This window comes from Trachymyrmex septentrionalis, unplaced genomic scaffold, assembly GCF_001594115.1.
Source record: "Trachymyrmex septentrionalis isolate Tsep2-gDNA-1 unplaced genomic scaffold, Tsep1.0 scaffold37, whole genome shotgun sequence".
NCBI lineage: Eukaryota > Metazoa > Arthropoda > Insecta > Hymenoptera > Formicidae > Trachymyrmex > Trachymyrmex septentrionalis.
The window spans coordinates 7,744,406-7,765,699 of record NW_017305536.1 but is presented as its reverse complement, the minus strand read 5'-3'; the positions used below and the strand labels follow the sequence as shown (position 1 = coordinate 7,765,699).

General features: G+C 34.9%; 4 protein-coding genes across 4 annotated transcripts in view; all 4 read right to left on the bottom strand.

Annotated features, from left to right (window-relative positions):
* LOC108750745 (rootletin) overlaps positions 1–290 on the bottom strand; it is an 18,809-nt gene extending 18,519 nt beyond the window's left edge. Inside the window, exon 1 of the mRNA XM_018490451.1 lies at positions 101–290. Coding sequence (XP_018345953.1) covers positions 101–109 — 9 coding nt within the window. The 5' untranslated portion in view covers positions 110–290. The remainder of the gene's footprint in view (positions 1–100) is intronic.
* A 2,075-nt stretch (positions 291–2,365) lies between these two features.
* On the bottom strand, positions 2,366–3,478 carry LOC108750744. Its single transcript, XM_018490450.1, has 3 exons — positions 3,155–3,478; positions 2,881–3,050; positions 2,366–2,765 (listed from the first exon to the last, which is right to left on the bottom strand). The coding sequence occupies exons 2-3, from the start codon at positions 3,025–3,027 to the stop codon at positions 2,550–2,552; spliced, it is 363 nt and encodes a 120-aa protein (XP_018345952.1). The 5' UTR covers positions 3,028–3,050; positions 3,155–3,478; the 3' UTR covers positions 2,366–2,549.
* A 6,153-nt stretch (positions 3,479–9,631) lies between these two features.
* On the bottom strand, positions 9,632–12,556 carry LOC108750846. The gene has a single exon (XM_018490656.1). The coding sequence runs from the start codon at positions 12,040–12,042 to the stop codon at positions 10,342–10,344; it is 1,701 nt and encodes a 566-aa protein (XP_018346158.1). The 5' UTR covers positions 12,043–12,556; the 3' UTR covers positions 9,632–10,341.
* Positions 12,557–17,407: 4,851 nt separating this feature from the next.
* The window catches only part of LOC108750671 (WD repeat and FYVE domain-containing protein 3), a 16,141-nt gene continuing 12,254 nt past the window's right edge, over positions 17,408–21,294 (bottom strand). The window contains exons 36-46 of the mRNA XM_018490313.1: positions 21,112–21,265; positions 20,799–21,033; positions 20,486–20,709; positions 20,151–20,404; positions 19,673–19,900; positions 19,415–19,606; positions 19,150–19,318; positions 18,840–19,086; positions 18,495–18,749; positions 18,007–18,204; positions 17,408–17,925 (exon numbers count right to left, since the gene is read on the bottom strand). Coding sequence (XP_018345815.1) covers positions 17,808–17,925; positions 18,007–18,204; positions 18,495–18,749; positions 18,840–19,086; positions 19,150–19,318; positions 19,415–19,606; positions 19,673–19,900; positions 20,151–20,404; positions 20,486–20,709; positions 20,799–21,033; positions 21,112–21,265 — 2,274 coding nt within the window. The 3' untranslated portion in view covers positions 17,408–17,807. The remainder of the gene's footprint in view (positions 17,926–18,006; positions 18,205–18,494; positions 18,750–18,839; positions 19,087–19,149; positions 19,319–19,414; positions 19,607–19,672; positions 19,901–20,150; positions 20,405–20,485; positions 20,710–20,798; positions 21,034–21,111; positions 21,266–21,294) is intronic.

The window sequence follows — 21,294 nt, the reverse complement described above, 5'->3', positions numbered from 1 at the left end:
TTATTAATAATCTATTTTATATATATAATAATATATTTAATAATTATTGATGATTTTATATTAATAATTAAAAATAAAAGAAAATTGAAAAATAACTTACCCGCGGCATCTTTAAAGCGTGTCTCGATACTCTCGATGTTCGAATTGGCGTCGCGATGCTTTCCCGCAAAGAGGACTGCAAGCGAGCGTTTTATTTGGCGACGAAGGAAGACGGTTGGCGGCGGTACAGTTTTCTCAGGGCTTCTCGACTGCAACCCTAACAGCGGGGGTGCGATCGCTTGCGTTCGCCACGAACGGTGGGACTTCACTGAGGCGGCGTCGACGGATCGGCGTCGCGACGCTTCTGCCGTTTTGTTCCTGAGGATCCCACCGCGGGTGGCGGGATCGCGTGCCGTGCACGGCGTCTGAACGCGGTTCCCGTTTGCGCCGCAAGTCAACGGGGACGGGGATGCCGTATACGAGGGTGTCCCAACACACGTACCCTCTCACGAGAGCGGTAACATAGATGTGGTGTGAATATTTGAGCCGGGAGCAAAAACGAAATTTGCTACCTGATTACGTAAATGTGAAGAGAATGTTCAACTTGATATCTTATCAATTTTTCATTCAACATTTGTTATATTAAAAATATATAATTAAAAATATATATATAATTTTCTTCTATCTAAAATGTAAGAAAGGCTAAGGGATTAAGGTAACAGATGAAAAGACAATTTTAATAAATATTTAGAGAGAAAATATATTTATATATTTAGTATATTATATTTTATTACATTTGATTGTAATGCACACAGAATATGATAATTTTTATAATAATTGAAGATACATTAATTAGTGCTAATTAATAATAACAATTTAATGTATAATAATTAGTTTAAAATTCTAATTTTGCTTGCCGCTGAATAGAATTACACCTTCTTCTCGCTTTATTCTTTTTTTTTTCTCAATATGATTAAAGAATTATCTTTTAATTGTTTTATAAAACTGTCTGATTCCAAAGTATACGAAATAAATATTGGAAATGTCCTCGATAATTGATGAACAGGCAATCTTTCTATCTTGTGTATACCGCTTGTCGTGCTTGCCTATTCGAACTAGCCGATCAAAACTTTCTTTTCGTGTAATTGCCCGAAGGAACGACGGATATCGTTTCGCATGTTCGACCACGTAATTATTTCCTGCACGCAGGGAAAATATATTTCTTTCGTCGATGGAGGCAATCCGCGGATGGTACACCCCCCCCCCTTCCAGGGTGGTTGGCTCCTATTATGCTTTTCCAATCTGAAGAGTCGTCTCCGCGCCTTTCCATGTGGAACCCAATGCGAGCTTATCGCTGCGGTCACGTTAGTTGGCTTTCGGAATTTGGCCCACAAGGGATATATAGGTTACATGGTACCGCGCATTCGGAAACGATAAACCTCCTTTTCCCCGCGCAATCCTTAGAAAATTGTGTCTTCAATTCGTGAAATGAATTGTACTAACTTTACCATTATCCCTCAATTACGGATTAGGAAAATTAGTTTTTTTATTTTCAGAATCAACTTTTTTTAGACTAAATTCATGTAAATATTTCTGTTCTACATTTTTATTTTATTTCTTTCCGATTACATTATTAATTAAGGGATGATTTACGTGTAGAAAGATTTATTGCATTATCACATGCGCGAAGTTAAGCTTATCTTCGCCTAATTATGCGAAGCAAAGACCGAACATTGTAGTAAATTAGAAAAATGTACTGTTAATTGCTTTATATTTTTATTACTTTTATCAGAAATAAAAAGCAAAACGGAGGAGGATAGATTTACTATCGCAGAAGCCTCTATTTCTTGTCACGAGGCGTTTCCATTTCTGTCAGTGTTATCGGGACACGCGAAGGGTTAACGTCCTAAATTACAATGGGGGTAAATCTATCTGCAGATTTAATGTGCGGAGGGCAGTGTCGAAAATTCGTACAACACGCTGCTCCGGCTAACGAGACAATGCAGATTGTGAAATGTATTTAAGAAGCCGAATTTAAAGTGGGTATCGATAGATACAGAAGTACGTATCGTTTAATCTTTCTATTGAATTATATATGACTTTACCGCATTACTACAAATGATAGAGTTAATATTAACCTGAGAATAGTCACCCTGAGTGTTTTAGCACGTCACAGCGGCGAGAAAATATGAATTGTAAGATATTATTTATAAAAGCGTATTAGATAAATTAAATAAAGAAACGTTATATTAATAAAAATTTTTTTTAGAAATACTTTCAAAATAAGCCATTTAACATGCTTATCCCATTTAAAATTTGTTTGGTTGCTATAGGTAATTAATTTTTTCATAAAATTTTGATTAAATCTATATTTATGTTTTCAAATATGTTATTAATAACAGTGATTTTTACTGGGGTTAAAACATCCCAGGTGATCGTTTACATAAAAAAAAAAAAATCAGATGACTATTCCCGAATTAAAGAAAACAATTCAAAAAGGAATCAAGCGATTACACATTTAAACATGGGAATCGAGATTAAGTACTAGTGCGAAACATGTTTGTAAGCCATCAAAATAGCCATGAACCTTTCGGGGTGGGCCGCCCGTAAACGAGGACTTTATAATGAAGTCCTTGTGAGTACTTCGACCTGAACTTGAGTTTGACGAAGTTGTAGCCGATTCCGCCGGCGGTGACCCACGCCGCGCCGTTATCTTCATCGGAGAGCGAGTTGATACGTATGCACGTGATTCTCGCGTCAGTCGGCCCATAATCCGCCTCTACCTCCTAGTTACAATCGAGAAACCTTTGTGAGTGGATTAGAGTAACTATTTATGAGTGGAATTCAAAAGAGGTCCATGTGCGATTAACAGAACCCAGTTTGTGATTATTGTAAACGCACTTGATAACCACCGATTCGATACGGTCTTCTGACCGCATATTCCCAAATCAGCTCGTCGTCGACACCTTCTTGACACTCCCAGACTTCCTGTGTCGTCGCAAGCGAAACGGCGCAGAGAAGCAGAAAAGCTGAGAATCGAAACCGCATGTCTCCTCTCAGTCCTCGATTTCCTTCGACGATGAATGATGCGCCACGGGAAGAGAATACCAATCATTAACGGATAGTGATACCGAGGAAGAAAGTAAAAGAAAAAGAAAAGAAAAATAGGACATACGATAAAAGTGTGTTCTTCACTCTACACGATCCTTCCGGATATTTATGTGGGAAGACGACGGTTTATTGTCAAGCGACTGGGGACTCCGGATAGCACTAACCGAACGAACGGTATTGATAGCCGATACGTCGGTACCCACCGAAAGTATCCCCTTCTGGAGTACAATATTTACTCGTTGCTTTGTAGCCGTGGAGATTAGATACAATGTCGGTATCGTATATCCGCCTGCCCGTGTTGTTCCGAGAAGAGCGGGCGGATAATCGACGAGTCTGGTCTCTTCTCTATTACGCAACTCACAAATCGTATAACGTGTGTTATGGATCCTGGTGGCGAGATTGTTCAAAAACAATCGAGCTTTGAAAATCACGAAAGAAACGAGTTACGCGTCTACAGATAAAAATATTTTGTTGAATTAACTGATATTCTGATGGATTTTTATCAAGGAATTTAATCAAGGAAATTCTGAATGTTAGTTATCTCAACTAGAATTATACAATAATAGATTTAATCAAAATTCTGGATTGTTTATTTTCCACCAGAATTTCAATTAATTCAACCAAACATTTTTCTCCATGCGCCGTTAAATTCATAATGTCAAGTTATATCCAATTGGAATTATTTTTCATTATTTCTATTATTCACCATTACTACTTAATATGACGTTAATTTTACTAAAGCAATAGAGTTAAATAATTTAACCCAAGAAAATATATTAAATTTGACTCAATTTTTGTTTATTATTTATTAAGTACGTACGTTAATATGAACGTTATTTACTTCGAAATAAATTGATTTACATTTTAATACTTATGAAAACTAATTAACTTAAGAGATTTAGTTACATTACATCTTTAACATCTAGCATTGTATGATCAAACGAGTTAAATCCACTTCTATTATTAGATAGATTGACTTTAATCTCAGTTTAACATACTTTGTATCTTGTTCTAGTTTTAATAATCAGATAAAGATAAAGAGTAAGTTAACCCTAATCGGTATTTGTTTCGGAATTTTTTAAATTAATATTTACGAGTCTAGTGTACTTATAAAATTAATATATCTCTACTTAAAAATAACATAAATAATTAATCGATGTTTTTTTTTTTTCATTTTGAAGGTCAAAATTCGAGGATTAAAATTATGCAACTTAAAATTATATAAAGTTGTGAAAAACATTTGTTATAACTAATTTTTTACAACACAATTGAAGAAAAAGTCCGAATTCACTGGACTCGCAAATATCAATTAGGATTAAACCGAGATGGAAGTTAATCTTTATTGGTAGAAACATGGACATTAGATGGATTCGTTCCATGTTGCCTGCAAATTTTCATGCAATTCTCTGAGAAAATTCAAAGCAAACTGTCAAACTGTCACGCGACTTATGAATCGCTAGTTGAAATCCTAGGACTTAAAAGGAAATAACGAGAATTCCATGTATCTTTATGTTGCGACGCTTCTTCACCTTTTTCTTCTAAGAATGTCTCGTATTTTAGTAATTGTTTGAACAAGAAAAGGCACGATGTTCTTTGATTTGACAGTGTTCTGTTTTTTTTTTAATCAAATTTCTTGGTACCAAGTATAATATATGACTGCAAACGATACTGTGTAATCATTAATCAGCATCACTTATGCAAAATCAACTTTACCAACCCTGACCTCGCTGACAGCGTCATTCTGCAACGGGTATCTTACTGATTATATTTATTCTGTTTTTATGTAAAACCCAGCTTTATCTGCTCGACGAATTTGCGAAGCTATACGGGAATTGACTCCGATAATTATAAATCTGTACGTCCATTGTATACAAAATTAATTACTGAACTACTATATATAGATAATTATAATATAGATAATAATTAGGAATGTATCATGTACTTATAGTCTCTGCAAAAAGTAACTGTAACTGAAATTGAAAATTTAAATTTTCCGTATAAAAATGAATGATATATACATATCAAGTTGAATATAATTGATATAAATATATATTGAACAATACAATTTTATATTTTAAATTAAAATTTTTTTATTTTATCTTAATTATTTTTTGTTTATTTATATCTATTTCTTGTTGAAATAATTTTTCATCCAGGTTTAAAATTTTTGTTTTAAATTCATATATATGTATTATAAAAAAAAAACTGAATTTTTTAATATTTGTTTTATTTTGTTAAAAAATATTGTACGTATAAAAATATATTCTTAAAATCAATCACTAAATTAATCATAAACTCATATGGCACTATTTTTTCCTCGACGATCGATCATGATTCGTGGAGTCAAATAAGAATGATTCAGAATGTGTGTCGCAAAAAACGAGAAGCTAGTATAAGAAGAACTTTTCGATAATTTGCAATAAAGAAGAGAAGCAAAATATCCGGCTAATTACTAGCAACTTAGCTATTTTCTATAATCTTTTAGCAAGCATTTCAAAACTCTCCTTAAAATATCTTATTAATGTACCCTTTGCATTTCAAATAATATTTCATAAAATGATTTAAAATTGGATCTGCCTACATAAAATCAATGCTGATTGGCCATATTTTGCATAGAGCATGTCTCTGAAGTAACAAGTGCCTCTTTTTGGTCTAAACGGCGTGAAAAGCGTATTTTCAAGCGAAATAAGAAAAGAGATATTGAATTGAATGTAAAATATTATTGCAACCAGTGAATAATAGCGAAAGGTAAATGACTGGTAGTAACAAGACCATCGCTATGTCAGCCAGGTGAATCGGTTCCCACAACGCCGTGCCTGGAACCACGCGGCTCACGTTGCCTAAGGAAATGACTTTACTTCTTGTTCTCTCCACGCCTCTAAACCAAGTTAGCAACTTTTAAGTCCTTTTACTTTGGGTTTCATTATAACGAAATCGACTCTGAGTTATCGTTATTATCGTTATTATATATATCGAAGGCAAGAGTCATCGTTATTCAGAATATTATGTACGTCTTAAGTAGAAACGGAAGGAGGCGTCGCTGCCTCTGTGAATGAAAGCTAAGTTTATGGGTAAGATAGACGCCCTTATCGCGTGCCTTTCCTGAAGGAAAGTAAAAAATGAAGGAAGGGTACTGGCGTATATTGATTTATTTTACTAGCCGTCGTCAAGGAACTGCATTTCAATATTATCGCATGATAAGGTTGCGTTACACACTTTATTACCATTGTCCAAATCTGCGATTCACGCCCTTGCTCAGTGAAAAAAAGGAACGGAGTCGACTCTCATTTTCGTTTCCGTTTGTAATGAAAGATGCAAGTTCATCAGAAAGTGAACACTTCGTAATGTATCTCTTATTTTACGCAATAGAATGGCTGAAATATATAAATAAAATATCTGGTGAAATATTCGCTTTCTGAGATGATCTTCTCTTAATTTATCTAAAAATACTTTTATACTTACTTAAAAATATTAAAATAGGTAGGAAATATTATAAATGTTATTTATTCATTCACCTTGCAAAAGTAATCATCAGAATATATCATCATAAATAGCGACAAAAGTTGAAATTGGGTCATCTTCAACACAGCTCGCATTGACTTTTGAAGATAGATAATTTTTATTTTCGAAGATAATTCTGTATATTTCGCGAAATGTTTACTGTCAATTAGTTTACTGTCCTTATATTTAATCATCAGTCACGTTCTCGGCGTATTTTCTCTAACATGATTTTTTTATGGCGAGGCACATGGAGGAATTACCAGTGATAAAATTATCGCCAGACAACTCTTTTGCATATCGCGTCTTATCAGGTGAATTTTTCCGTTAACTCGCGAACATTTCCATTCGCTGGTTTCTTTTTTATCATCGCCGGAAAATCGATATTTCAGATTACTTTTATCAGTCCATTTTAATTTTAAAATTAGATTTTAAAATTAGATTCTTGAGATTAGATATTATTCGGATATATTGGCTTATGTAACATGTTGAATGTAAAAGCTTATGTGACATGTTGAATGCGAAAAATAGTGATGCTTTTTTATTAACAGATTTGATCAGTCCGAATTTTTCTACTAATTTGCGAACACATTTTCAAAATTATTGAATTATTTTTTAGCCAAATAAGGTTATTAATTTCCAATTTGTATAGTAAAAATTGTATGTAATAAACAATGTAACATGATCGTAATTCCACGGGATTAATTATATATATTAGTCGAACCGAAGGCGATTAAGGGTTAATTTGATAGCAAAGTTGATTTTGTTCGATGACGTTGACACGAATATTTGCCTACTTACAGAAAGAAGTGGTTAAGTGAAGTTTCAAAGAAGGAAGGCAAGGAGAGGTGAAAAAGGAGAAGAAAGACAGATAATACCGGCGAACCGACTTCTCTATTCTCTCTCTCTCTCTCTCTCTCTCTCTCTCTCTCTCTCTCTCTCTCTCTCTCTTTACGAACTGGCGACCCCGAGCTGTCAAAGTCCGTCAGCCAGTGTTGCCCCCGGGTCATTTCATGTACAGTGCGAGGCATTATTTACTGCTTCACGCGTACAATCGCGTCGTGAGGAGATTATAAGTTCCATCAGCCAACCAGCAACACGTTGGTGAAACGCCCTCGTGTGCAAGATGCATTACGTCGCATTCATTAGTATGAACAAACAACGATTTCAGAAACGATCGATCTGATCGACGATACGATCACGATAACATACACTGGTCATTACTCCTTCGTTATAATAGTATATCGGAAAACTTGACAAAAGAATGATCAAAAAAATCACTTTTTTGTTAAAAAATACTCCATACTATATTGCAATATTTTGCAAGTTTTAGTATGACGTATTTATCAGTGCAAGTAAGTCTTATGGTTTGAAAATATATGATAAAAAAATAATGGATGCTGCTTACATAAATTTTTAATTTTGATCCTCTATATTTCGATCTTTTTTATATCAATTTTAATTGATTTTCATTGATTAATAATTTTAATAGACAAATGAGGATAAAAGAAGATATATGTGTGTTTGTGGAATTTATTACAATACGAATGCAATAGATTGTATAGAAATATATTAAAATATTACAAATATTTAAATATATTAAAACACATACACATATATATATATATATATATATATACACATATATAATCAATTGACATGATGCTTTAGCTTATTGAGAAATAACAAAAATATATATTACATATAATTTAATGTTTTTTTAAAAATATTTATTAACAAGAGATTGACAATATGGATTATATTATCAGAAATAATATATTTTGAAGTTTTTCGCAGAATCCTCTTCAAAGCTAAATTTTCGAAATAATTCGAAAATTACGCGATAAAATAGATTAAACGATTCAAGCAAATCTATATTGTTTGTCAATCTTTCCGATTAATATATTTCGACATGCTTGATCCCAAGAAACATTCGAAAAGTTTCATCGAGATTAAAGAAAATAATAAATAATCATTCGTTTTATTGTAAAGCACTAAGGTACGTCTCAGCTGCGAGAATCACTAAATCTGATTTACCATAATATAAAAAAAAAATCGAAACACTTTATAAAATTATCGATATAAATACCTCGTGCTTTTTCCATATAAAAGAGAGAAATGATATCAGAAAGGTTAAGTCACTTCCATCAATTACGCGCTGGTATTTACAAAACATGTACCAAGCAATCGTATATATTTGTAAGCGAGTACGCTCTTACTCGGCAAGCAAAGGCAATGATATCGCCGGTGCCTATTGATCTGAGTATACGATAGTTTGTAAATAATCCTATCAGCGGTTGTACGAACATCTTTCGCTATTACATATTCGTGAACAATTTGTGATTGAGCTTAATGTGATGGAAAATCGAAGATTAATCTTCTCTCTAGAATATATCGCTAGTTCACACATTGCATGGATGATAAGCCATCTTTTTTTTTTAAATATGAAATCTCGCAATGACCTCTTAGCGTCTAAGGCAAGCGATTAGCAACGATTCGAGTAAATTGAATCAAAGAGAAGCCTTTCTGGCGATTGCGATTACAGTAAAATATAGCAATGAAGGTGAGATTAGATTTAACCGGCTTCTCGAGGAGAATCGACTTCCTTTTCCCCTTTTTCTCATTATTGTACGAATCGTCGCTGTGCCAGTCTGCAGGGAAAGATAGGAACATATTAATCACGCGCAACGCAAGTCTTTAGTACAATTAGTACTGATAGCGTGCAACTTGCCGAGAGTATGTGTTTTTTCATCAGTGATCTCCGATCGCGCTTCTCTCCCATACGTTCCCCCAATCGAGAGCAAATGGCAGAGGCTCGAGTGGCAACGCACCGCTGTATTTCATCTTTTTTTTTTTCGCATTTTTCTTTTTTAAGCCGATTACAAGCCGAGCTTGACCTTTGCACCTATTTTTAACTCGCTCACTTTCGTTAAAATCCGTGAACAAACCGGCGATTGCTGGTAGTGCGATAGTCTCGCAAACGGTACGGTCCTCCGTTCACTCCCTCTTAGACACGAGTCAGGGAGAACGCGCTTTTGCCATCCAAGCAGAACAACAAGTCACGATAACGTCAAAATGACGTTAAAATTAATCGTTACTGATTGAAAAGTGACTCTTAGTAATTGGAGCCATTTTGATGTCATGATGACTCGTGTTTTGCGTGGACAAGTCCTTATTTTCTAATTCTCGAATTGACACACAACTACCTGTGTCTCTTTCCTTTTCTCTTCAGCAAAATAGTACTGCTACATTTATACGTTACAATCGTTAATTAATAAGTAAATGAAATTAAATTATATACACGCATACATATACACTCTCTCTTTCACATTCTATGCGTCGAATCGTATTGTTAGTCCCATATTCATTCGTCTCATATTGATATGTTACAACGCGACACAAGGTAATGTAACAAAGGAATATGTAGCTTATTGCAGATGAGACTTCGCCGATCAGTCGCGTGTGAAATAGATACACTGTTTTGCAATAAATAATATCACACTCTACACAATTATTCACGAAAGAAAAATAAATACGATCTCCGGGATTCATCTGCGGGTCTCCTCTTTGGCACAATCGTTTCTTCTCGGAGACGCGATCAACGAGATTCAGATACACTCCAACTCTTGCATCACGAGTGAAGGATCAATTGTGAGTTCTTCACGATCCTCGCGATGTTTGAAGGACAGCTGCAGGATAGTAGGCGAAACAGAAGAGATCTCAGATACAAAACTTCCGCTTTAAGGATGAATCCTATTGCACTACCGCCAGGGGTGGGTTATGCTGCGTCCTGATGACCTCTGCGACGCGCCTGAACGGCAATTGAAGGTGATAGTAGGCACAGTAGGGCAACGGGTCCCAATACATGAACAGAGATTCCCTCTTGTCCAGCACTGTGCCCAGAAGATGGGGCGCGGTCTCGCTGGTTGATTGTTTGAGGGCACTCACCACGGTATCGGACAGCAGCTGTCGACTCGACGTACCTACCAACGTTGAATTCTGCCTGGAGAAGTGTCGGCAGGGTTTCCACACCAGACGCGGATGTATCCCTGTGTAACATATGTAGGGCAGGCTCACGCCCACCCGGCAGCCGATGGACATCAGCTCACCCGTCTCCTCAGCCACTGCCAATCGAAAGCTCATGTGGCCGTTGATTCTGCCACCGAAGGGACGGGCGAAAAATTGTTCAAGCCATCTTATAATCTCAGGACGTTCTTCTGGTATGAGGCCCCGATCTTCATCCACTCGGCAGGTCACGTTCGTCACTATCCGTGACTCTTTCAGCGTGGTGCAAGTGATGAAGTGATCTCCACCGGAGTCGCGGATTACCACCCACGGTCGCCTCTCGCTGATCTCGTGTTGATTTCGAAACTCTCTGAAGGTGGGTGGTAGCAAGATCTTGGCGCGATCACGCATGCCTGCGGGACCGGCAGCTAGCATCATGTACCTGCCGTTGCGGAACGTATTTCGTTCATAAAGCGCGGACAGATCCTGCATTGATCGTAACAGAAAGTGTTGTGGGATCGTAAGACCGAGCATGCGACAGCGTCGAAGTAGCTCCAACGGGTCGTCCAGCGCGGTCACCTCGCTGGCATCGGGCACGAAACACTCGCAGCCCATGATCTCCAGGTGCGGTTTCGCCAAGGCATCGTAGTACGCGGTGCTGGTGGCACTCACCGGTATGTAGTAGGCCACTCGTTCACACTGAACGATATCCCGTAACGCCTTTATATACTCGACAACGTTCCTAGGCCCGGGCTGCGGTATCGTGTAGTACTTGGAGCAGGCGGTGGAGAATCTGGCTAGACCGAACAGGCCCTCGAGATCACACACTATCACCCGGGCGCCCGCCTTATAAAAGTTACGTGCAAGATGCACCGCCTGCACTGTGCTACCGCCGCTGATCAGCACGCACCGCTTGTTGCGTGATCTCTCATACGCCGGGGTGTGCAGGACCGTGATGAACCATTTGAAAGCGGCCAGTGGCAGTTGCAGAATTACCCAGAACAGGCAGATCCAAGCAGATGCCCAGAGAGCAGGAGCCCAGATCGCGTAGCCAATGGCATTGAAGATACTTCGAAATAGACTCAACAGAAGTCCGAAGTACCAAGACAAGATCCTCAAGAGAATGGAACCGTTGCTCCTCTCGACGTTCCGACTATCTGCCGTTAGCGTACCCTGTTGATGGTGATGTTGCTGCTGTCGTTTCTGCTGTCGTCTCTGAGAGAGTATCACCGTTGACATACTCGAGAGAGATGACGCCCGGGAAAGATTCGGCACGTGGGACGTCGACACGACCACGTTTGACGACGTACGCTTCAACACGGGCGACATTCGGGGTGGCGATGTGGACAACGGTGTACCGGGTAACGGCGGCGAGACGCTGCTACTACGCGACATCGGCGGACTGGAAGACCATAATCTAGACGAGCTCTCGCTCGAGCAGGCGGGCATCTTTGTGTTTCCTGTTTAATATTTGTCACCTTCGGAAACCTTGTCCAAAAGGGTTATGAATTGAGGAGCCTAGCTGATCGGTAGAAATCCTTATATCCAGGACTCATACCTTAGTCTTGGGAAATAACCGTCGGTTATTTCAGCGAGGGAAGAGAAAGATGAGATGCGAGATAGTTCTTCCCAAAGATCGATTGTACTCTAATCACGGATAGAAAAAAATTATTTCTCTCTTTTTCAGATAGGATGATAAAAATGACTAGATTACACAACATACACGAAAATTAGAGCGATGCTGTTGCTGATATCAATCGCGTAGAAGATACTCGGGACTGACTCCCGTCCTTAATTGTCGGTTTGCACACGCAGCTTTAACTGAAGTTGGACCTCGAGTATCCCGGTCTCTTATGAAGACTGCATCTCCGACGTACTATGAACCGAAGCCTTATCTAATCGTCGCGCCTCAGACACCGCAACGAAAAGAAAGAAGTCACAAAATATGTCGTCTCTGCTCTCGCTTTTCTCCCCTCTCTTTTTTCTTTTTTATTTCCTCCGATCAAATTAATTACTCGAAGAGGAAAAGAGACAGGGTCGCAAGAAAAACTCTTGATGAAAAAATCGATTCGTATATCAGCAAGCAATCTAACCGACTCAAACATCAAGAGGGTAGTACATGCCATTATTTAGATCAAGGCATGTGTAAATGGCATTATATTTTATTGAATTGTTATTGATCGTTCCCTGCCACGAATTTGGACAATCATGCAATCAATAATCTTTGTAATATATAGGGTGTCTGTTAAGTAAGGTCGGAGGTGGGGTTGAGCTGAAAAAATTCTCAGTACTTTATGAGAAGAAAATAAATAATTTTTGTCTTTTATAATTTTTCTGTAAAGTTGATAGTATTTAAGAAAAAAATGATTAAAGACCAATATTTGGCCATTTTTAATTAATTAATATCTTGTTAACTATTGCGAAAATTGCATCTTGATTGCACAATCATTGGATTGTTTAATCATAATTGTTATCTTGATAAAATAAAGAATAAAAATAATAAAGTTAATTTGGATTGATGAGACAATAATTAAAATATATTTGCTCTTTTTAACACGCAGTGGACGTAGCATAAAATATTTTGAGAAGATAACTCATAATTATTTATTAAATAAACAACGCCATCTGTTGAATAAATAATATTATATTATTTCATAATGTTGTAATATTAAATAACCATATTAGTATCAGCTGATATATCTAAAATATATATCGGTACATTACCATTTAATTGAAACGAGATCTGAAAATAAATTATTATATTAACTTTTAGAACAAATTATTATGTTAATAATAACTTATAACGTTAATAATAAATAATTTTTGTAAGTTATGTTAATCAAATGAAGTAAACGAAGGACAGAAAAATAAACTCGAAATGAAATTAATCTATGCATCGAAAATTGTCAATAATTGTCAAATGAAATAAAGATAAAATTTTCTTTATTATATTTTTTAATAAATAAAATGTGTAAATAAAATATAATAAAAATATTTTCATATACAAATATTTTATAAACATTTATCGTTAATTTAGGAGAGGATATCGTTGCACGTGGTACGTCCACTTTTGCTATAAAACGAAAAAAAGACATTTAAGAAATTCTTAGGAATAATGCTTTTCTTTTTGAATACACACAACTTTTTATTTCGTACATTTAGAATATACTTATCTTGTAAATTATATAATACGTTATGGTCTTATTTGGCTTAATGAAATACAATAATATACTGTCTTTAGAATTTGTTTGTTTTCTCTTTGCTGTTACGGCACTTGAGCCAGTACAAGTATAATCTCGACCACTATTTTCTAAACAAACGAAAGAAGTTATCGATCCTGTAGAGTTTCCGTATTTTATTCGAAATTTTAGTGAGGAGATTACATTCTCGAGGAGAAAGTCCATCAAAAGGCAAGACATTGAATTGACTTTCTTAATATTAATATACATTCAGCTTTATGTGCTATTCTGTTTATCCGCGTACACTGATCGTTATAATATAACGAAGAGATTAAGACAAAGTAAACGACAAATTCTTTTTCGAGTCGACGAAAAAGTAACAGTATCCTTGTATTATAGTAAGAGAAGAAAGTAGTCTTGCAATTTAGCACAAAGTATCCACAACGAAGTTTTACTTTATGACATTCGATAAATTATTATATTTCTCTTATTAATTAAATAAAGATTTCTTACAACTTTGGCCCATTCAATGTAATTATACTAATCAAAATCTTCTCTTCTACTATACAATATTATACGAATATCAACTAACAGTCGCTCTCTCTTTAACTACATATATTTATATATTTATATATGTATAATGTAATTAATATATATATAATATATATTGTATATATTATATATATAGTATTATATGTGTACATGTATAATTCCTATGCGTAGAGGTGGCAAATGTACTCGCATACGCGCATAAACACTCGTGCAAGTTCACACATCCGTCTTGTATCGGGTATTACAATGTTTATATATATTACTCTCTAAGATATTATACTTATCATACAATTTTAAGCAATAAATATCTTTAGATGCTTTTCTCCATTCTACTTATGTACAATTTCAAGTCTCTAACTGTATAACGCACAGTTTTCTTATTACACTATTCAAATCCATCTTAATGGATAGCAATCGTATGAATGAAGTGACGTTGCATCGTTAAGGAAAAAATTCCTCCGTATGGTATTTAAAAAAATATTGTGAAAATATAATTTGCTAATATAATGCTATTAATGAAATAATTGCTTATCGCAGATTACCATTCTTACGAAAAAATTGTACGGTTGTTATACTACATTTATCATATACACATATATGAAGTGCATTAAAAGAAGACAAGATTGCGTGTATTTTTAACAAAAAAATGTTATGCTATTTCATCAGAGTAATCTACACAATAATACTATGAATTTTATAATTACTATGAATTTTTTGCGTACAATAATAATAAGCTAAAACCACAACATATTATATTCGCAAAAAATTTGCCTATGTATGTGTAGTATAACAACAGTACGATGTAGAATGTCTTTCAAAAGTATTGCGCTTTCATTTCCCTCTGTAAAATTATATAATAAACTGTATTAAAAAATCTATATCATATCCAGTAAATGTATTCTATTTATACAATAATTATAAATAATACTTCGTATTATTTAAAATAAAATTTTGTCGAGTAAAAACAAATTCGTTTTATATACTTATGTATATGACTAGAAATTATAGTTATAAATCTACAATGATAATGCCATTGCAATTTGTGTAAGCTATGCATATTATACTGTTATATAATAACTTATACATTTCCCTACAATTTTCGCACAACTTAATTATTTACTTTATCGTTTAAATCCTTTTGGATTACTAGTTCTTTTTTAAAAATAACGAATATTGGTGAACTATATTCCCAAAGAAGAATAATCTACATTTCTTCTCTCAGCTACTTTTACGAAAATATATATTATCAAATCACGCATATTTCGTCTGATTTCTCCGTAACAGCCGTAAAAGTCCTACAGACTTCTCATTCAAATAGAAAACAAAATGTAAATAATTGACGATGCGTAATTCGAACTGATGTGCATAGTAACATAGACATTTCTTTTTATGCATGATAAAACGGTGATGCATGTGCATAATTCACATGTTAGAGTGCCAACATTCTATTGTATATCATCATCTGTATCATCTACTAAGTCTATTTCGACTTTCTAGTCTTTCTTACGTTCGAAGAATACTTGACAACGTTGTGCTTACAATACCTCGGTCTGCGTGTCTATCAACATACAGCAGCGTAAAAAAAAAATCGAAATACATTCGCCTACAGTTTGTGATTGTATCATTAACTTCCTTTCTTTTGTTTTTGTCTTCTATAAAATTTGTGCTTTTACGGAAGTGGAAATGTACCATTAGAGAATACAAATAGAGTTGGTTGCTAATATAAATTTCACAATTTTGATCGTAAAATCGATCTTGAAATTTGTAAAACTGTTCAAATATTTCGCGTTCATCCGGCTCTTCGCAAAAAACTTAAATTCTTAAAAAGTATCCATATTTATAACCGTTGAATATGTAGTGAATTTTATAAATTTCTCATACATAGAGACTCTAAAATTCACTTTGGAAATCAATCTCACAATTAGTTCCACGTATATAAGGATCACGGCACATTAATTTGTAAACCACATCATTTGTATTTCACATTTATGTCGCTGCTAATGACATTAGCTGGTGGATTTTACCTATTGTTTATTATTTTTATCTATTTTATATTTGTTTAAGTGTCTTATAATTAATAACATGTTACATAGATACGGTATTGTCTATTACAAAGTTATGATTTCTATATCTTTGGGTAAAAGGTCGGGAGTACATTGCAGCAATATATATGTATATTTTTTTGTTAAATTGTAATACAATTCTTAATAGCGATTGTATATATCGTATGCGCGATAGAAAAGTCGAACGTATACGATGTATAATAAAACAAATAGTTATACGTCTGTATCAGAAAGAGATACTTTCCAATTCTCTTTAAGAATAATAAAATATAATATATAAAGATAAACCGTGATACGAATAAATAAAATACATAAAATAAGCAAATAATTAAACAAACAAAATTAAAAAATAAATATTTGTGTATACAAAAAAACGATCTTACATATACATATCTTTTTCTCGTTATTATATTAAATAAATTAAAAATTTTAATTGTACCTATTTTCAAATGCAATTTAATATTAAAATATTTCTCATTTATTATTGAATAAAATATGAAATTATGAAATCAATAATCAAAGTCAATAAAATATCGATATAATATAATAACATATATTAATATTTATGAGAATCAGTAAATAAAAATAGAAAAATAAAATCACAGATTATATACCACGTCATATACTTAATTTTATATATAATATTATGTGATATAATGATAATCAAGATATAATATTATATAATAAATTAAATATAGTATAAATATTGTTACCATTTTGCGACTTAATCCACGGCATTGTTGAATATGTATAAATATATATAAGAATTTTAATTAAGAAAATTTGGAAAGTACATTTGGAAACAATATTTGGAAAGTATCTTACCCCTTGATGCAAATCTTTATAGGGTAACATATAATACTTGATTTATAATATAATAACTTGATTTTTTTAAACACAAGAATAGAGAGAGAAAAAAAATTAGATATGCGCAACGCTTTACAGTTCTGTCAATGAAAAAAAATATATATTAAATAGGTATAATACATAATGCATCTTAATATATTAAAATTGTTTCTCTCTCTTTTTCGCAAGTTAATAATATTCTATCCATAACTTGAAACAATCGACAAGGAATGCAGCCTAGCATCTAACATCTACAATAATCATACCTTGTTGTTGTTTCAATAAAGTCAATCGAATGGAAATGTCATCACAAAGAATAAAAATGCAACAATCTTTACTTACGCAGATATGAATAAAATCACGACTGCAACGAAACTCATCTATAAAAAAATACAATATAACAGATCACGCGTTTAGTTCGCACACAAGAGAGAACAAAACGCGCTTGTGTTTTTTGTTCGCGTACAGAATTTCAACTGAAAGATTAATAGGTACACTGAAGTATTTACAACCCACTAATAAGTTTTCAATATAATTTAACGATTTATATAAGATAAAACTTCGTGCTGTCATATTAAGTGTTACTCTCAGTGGAGTTACTCTGAGACCGTAATGATGAATAACAGCCCTGACACACTCTAACCGGCTTTAGGATACCGAGCCTGGATATTTTGGACTCGAATCGGCTGCATCTGTATGAAATAATTGATTCGGCTAAATACCCAAAGCAATCAGAATAATTTTCTTGAACAATTACAATCTCTAAGATTTACCTGGAACAGAATACTTGTCCACAGTTGCGGCAATGGTGTCTTCTTTCGTATAGATTGAACCTGACGCCGCAACCAGCGCAAGAATCCGCTCCCTCGTCTTTAAGCCAGTGATCAGCGACCGTACGTCCGGGTTGTTCGCACACACTCCATGAAAATACTCTACCACGAGTGTCACCCACATAGACTGTCCTATGATCCCTATAAATCAAAGCACAACATGTATTTTAATGTATTTAATATTATCTCATAAATAATTAAAGTTTATGTTCATTAATTGCATATAAAAGCAAATAATATATTGCAACTGATGCAATTATAAATTGAGACATTTTTATTTCAATTATAGTCATTTTTTATATTTTTCAGAAAGAGATTGCAAACCAACAAGTCAATTTAGCAAAATTTATTTTATTATGAGAAAATTGTCAATATATTATAATTTCAACAAAATATTATATATTCAAGTATTATATACTCTTCATAAATACCTTGATACTGCTAGGGCTGTGATGGATGCTGGTTCTGCATTATCTTTACGATCATAGGCAGTATGCATTGTTAATTTACTGCGAAATACCAATTGTCTCTGCCACTTGAAACCATCCCGCAGAATATTTTGCGGATTGATCTTTCGCGGCTTTGTGTCAGCTTCGGTAACCATAACGAAACTATCGGTCAAACTAGTATCGCTTTTACTAGCCCTCAAGGCCCCTTCAGAATCTCCGGGATTACTGACGGACTCGCTGTAAAACATAACAAAAGCATATCCCACGATTACAATAGGACTCCGCGACTTATGACTATAAATTGATTATATAAACCAACTGTATTACCTGGTTTGTGTGCCTTCACTATCGGCACGCCCGCCACCTTCGCTTTTCCTGAACATCGGATTTCCGCGACTTTTTCTACGCAACACGACCAGTGATGTATGATTATTCTGAGGTGAAGGCTTATTACTTGAACCATTACTAGATTCATTATCGGAACATTCCTCTTTTTCCTCGTGAAGCCTGGAAGCTTCTTTGGCATTTTCCGCTTCAGAGAGACTACTTTCAGAGCCACTTTTCATAAGTGCACCTTAAAGTAAAGATAAAAGTCTATTACAACTGCATTTATTGATATATGCGCGACATTACTTACCTGATCCCTCAGCAGATATACTCATTTGTTTGACTAATTCCTGAACTCTCTTCTTCGTTTCAGTTTGATTGCCTTCCATATTTTGTTTCTCATTCTTTTCTTTGGCAGTTGTTACTTCTTCAGGCTTTTCTTCCTCCGCAGGTACTTGCACGTAATCCATCGACCACATCTGTAAATAAATTACATCAGTTAGAATATCAGTAAATATATATTTTTCATTGAGAGAATTTTACTAAAATATTTTAGAGGAAACGTTGTATCTTACACGAGCAACACCATCAGTAGAGCCAGTCATAATAACATTTTGAGAGTCCCATTCGTGAGTCTGACTGAAAGCGACGCATAATATTTGTTGCATTCTATCAGCGCGACCAACGCATGTATTAACACTCGCCAATTCTTCTCCATTGATACTCCACACGTGTAACCATGTTGCTGCACATGTAGCTATGTCTCCCTGCAAATATATTTTTTTATATAACATTTTAGTATGTACATTACATCTTTATATTAATGTAAATACCGTTAATTCATTTATCGCTACTGCAGCTACTGGTCCTGCATGGCCTCTAAGCTGACGCACGAACAGACATCGGGATAAGTCCCATATAATCGCCGTACCATCTCGCGATCCAGATACGATAACGTTATATGCGGGACTGGATGATAAACATGTGACTGCATCGGTATGTCCATACAGGCACTGTTTTATGGACAGTTGCCGTTTGGCATATTCCCAAACAGTAACGACCTACAAACATGTCCATTTAATACTAGCATAAAATAGGATAGAAAAGGATAGCTTCAAGTAATTTTTTTCAAATCAATTTTAAATTATTCCTCAAATAACTGTACTGAAATATTAATAAAACAGAATTTGATGTGCCTAAAATAGGTTTTTATTCGAAAAATAATAACTCGTTTTTTCTTTTATAAAAAAAAAAAAAGAAGTTATTTGAAGCTATCTTGTATCCCCTTTTTCCTATAAACGAGAAGCTTACGGAGCTGGTGCCAGCAGTAACTATCAATTTGGAAGACGGACAAACGCACGCCACTATTTCCCCGCTGCTTTGCATCATAGCCTCACCGACAAAAATCGCTTTTTCGCTGTCATAGTTCCCTATTCTAAGGGAATGATCGGCGAATCCCCATGCTACGTACTTATTATAGGAGGGTGGAATGAGCGTCTTGTTTTGTTCCACCGCTAACACAGCTTTATCGACGTGCAATATCTGTCCAACAGGACCCTTTAATTCTGTGAAAGAGAAAAAATAAATTAAATATTTAAAAATGTGTGGAGCTATTAATGGAGAATATCAATTAGAAAAATATGAACCTTTAATGGGTTGCAGCGACGGTTTCAAATTATCGAGATTGTGGAAGAACAATTTGTCAGACGTGGTAATGCTCAATCCAGGGGTGATGGGCCCAGGATCTATAACGCTGGTTCTCTGCGTCATCTTCTTCGCCGGATGTGGTTTCTTGAATAATTGCTTAGGTATCTGACCGAAATTATTGATGAAGCCGATAGTAGCGTTCTTTTTCAGCGGGTCATCGATACTATAATCGAGATGGAATTAGAAAACTTATTCTAGGCGATCTTGGGAATAATAAATGAATGGATTTATGAATTAATTACGTAAACTGACTTATAGATATCAACGTTGCCTTCGTAGAACAAATGATGGAATACATTAACGGCTTCGACAGCCGCCGGACCATTCTGCTTGCACCCAAATATTAGATCGATCCAGTGGTGAAGATGCTGCGATACATAGTCGCATTCCAACGCGAGTCTGTGTACACGGATAAATTCACGAGGATCCTGTTTCGCCCAAGGTGGAAGGACAATATCTCCGAGTTGAACACCGCTTTGCTTAGAGCCTGTAGACAAAATGTCATGCGTGAAACCATTATGCACGAAGAAATTGAAATAATGTACTTGTTTAATTAGATATTTACCTAAATCAAAATGATTTGAATTGACTAGGAATTCCGGGAGGTAAAAAAATTCCGGGATAAGTTCTTTCACGTCGGCCATGTTATGTTTGGAAGCGGACAGCCACGCTTCCTTTATGCTATTGAACATCCTGTCGGCTAAATCAAAATGCCCACCCTGCAAAAAATCAGAATTAGTACACATAT

Coding starts and splice junctions, on each gene's coding strand:
- LOC108750744 (XM_018490450.1), bottom strand. CDS start 3,027: ATGCGGTTTCGATTCTCAGCTTTTCTGCTTCTCTGCGCCGTTTCGCTT. Junction 2,766..2,880: donor ATCGAATCGGTGGTTATCAA/GTGCGTTTACAA, acceptor GATTGTAACTAG/GAGGTAGAGGCGGATTATGG.
- LOC108750846 (XM_018490656.1), bottom strand. CDS start 12,042: ATGCCCGCCTGCTCGAGCGAGAGCTCGTCTAGATTATGGTCTTCCAGT.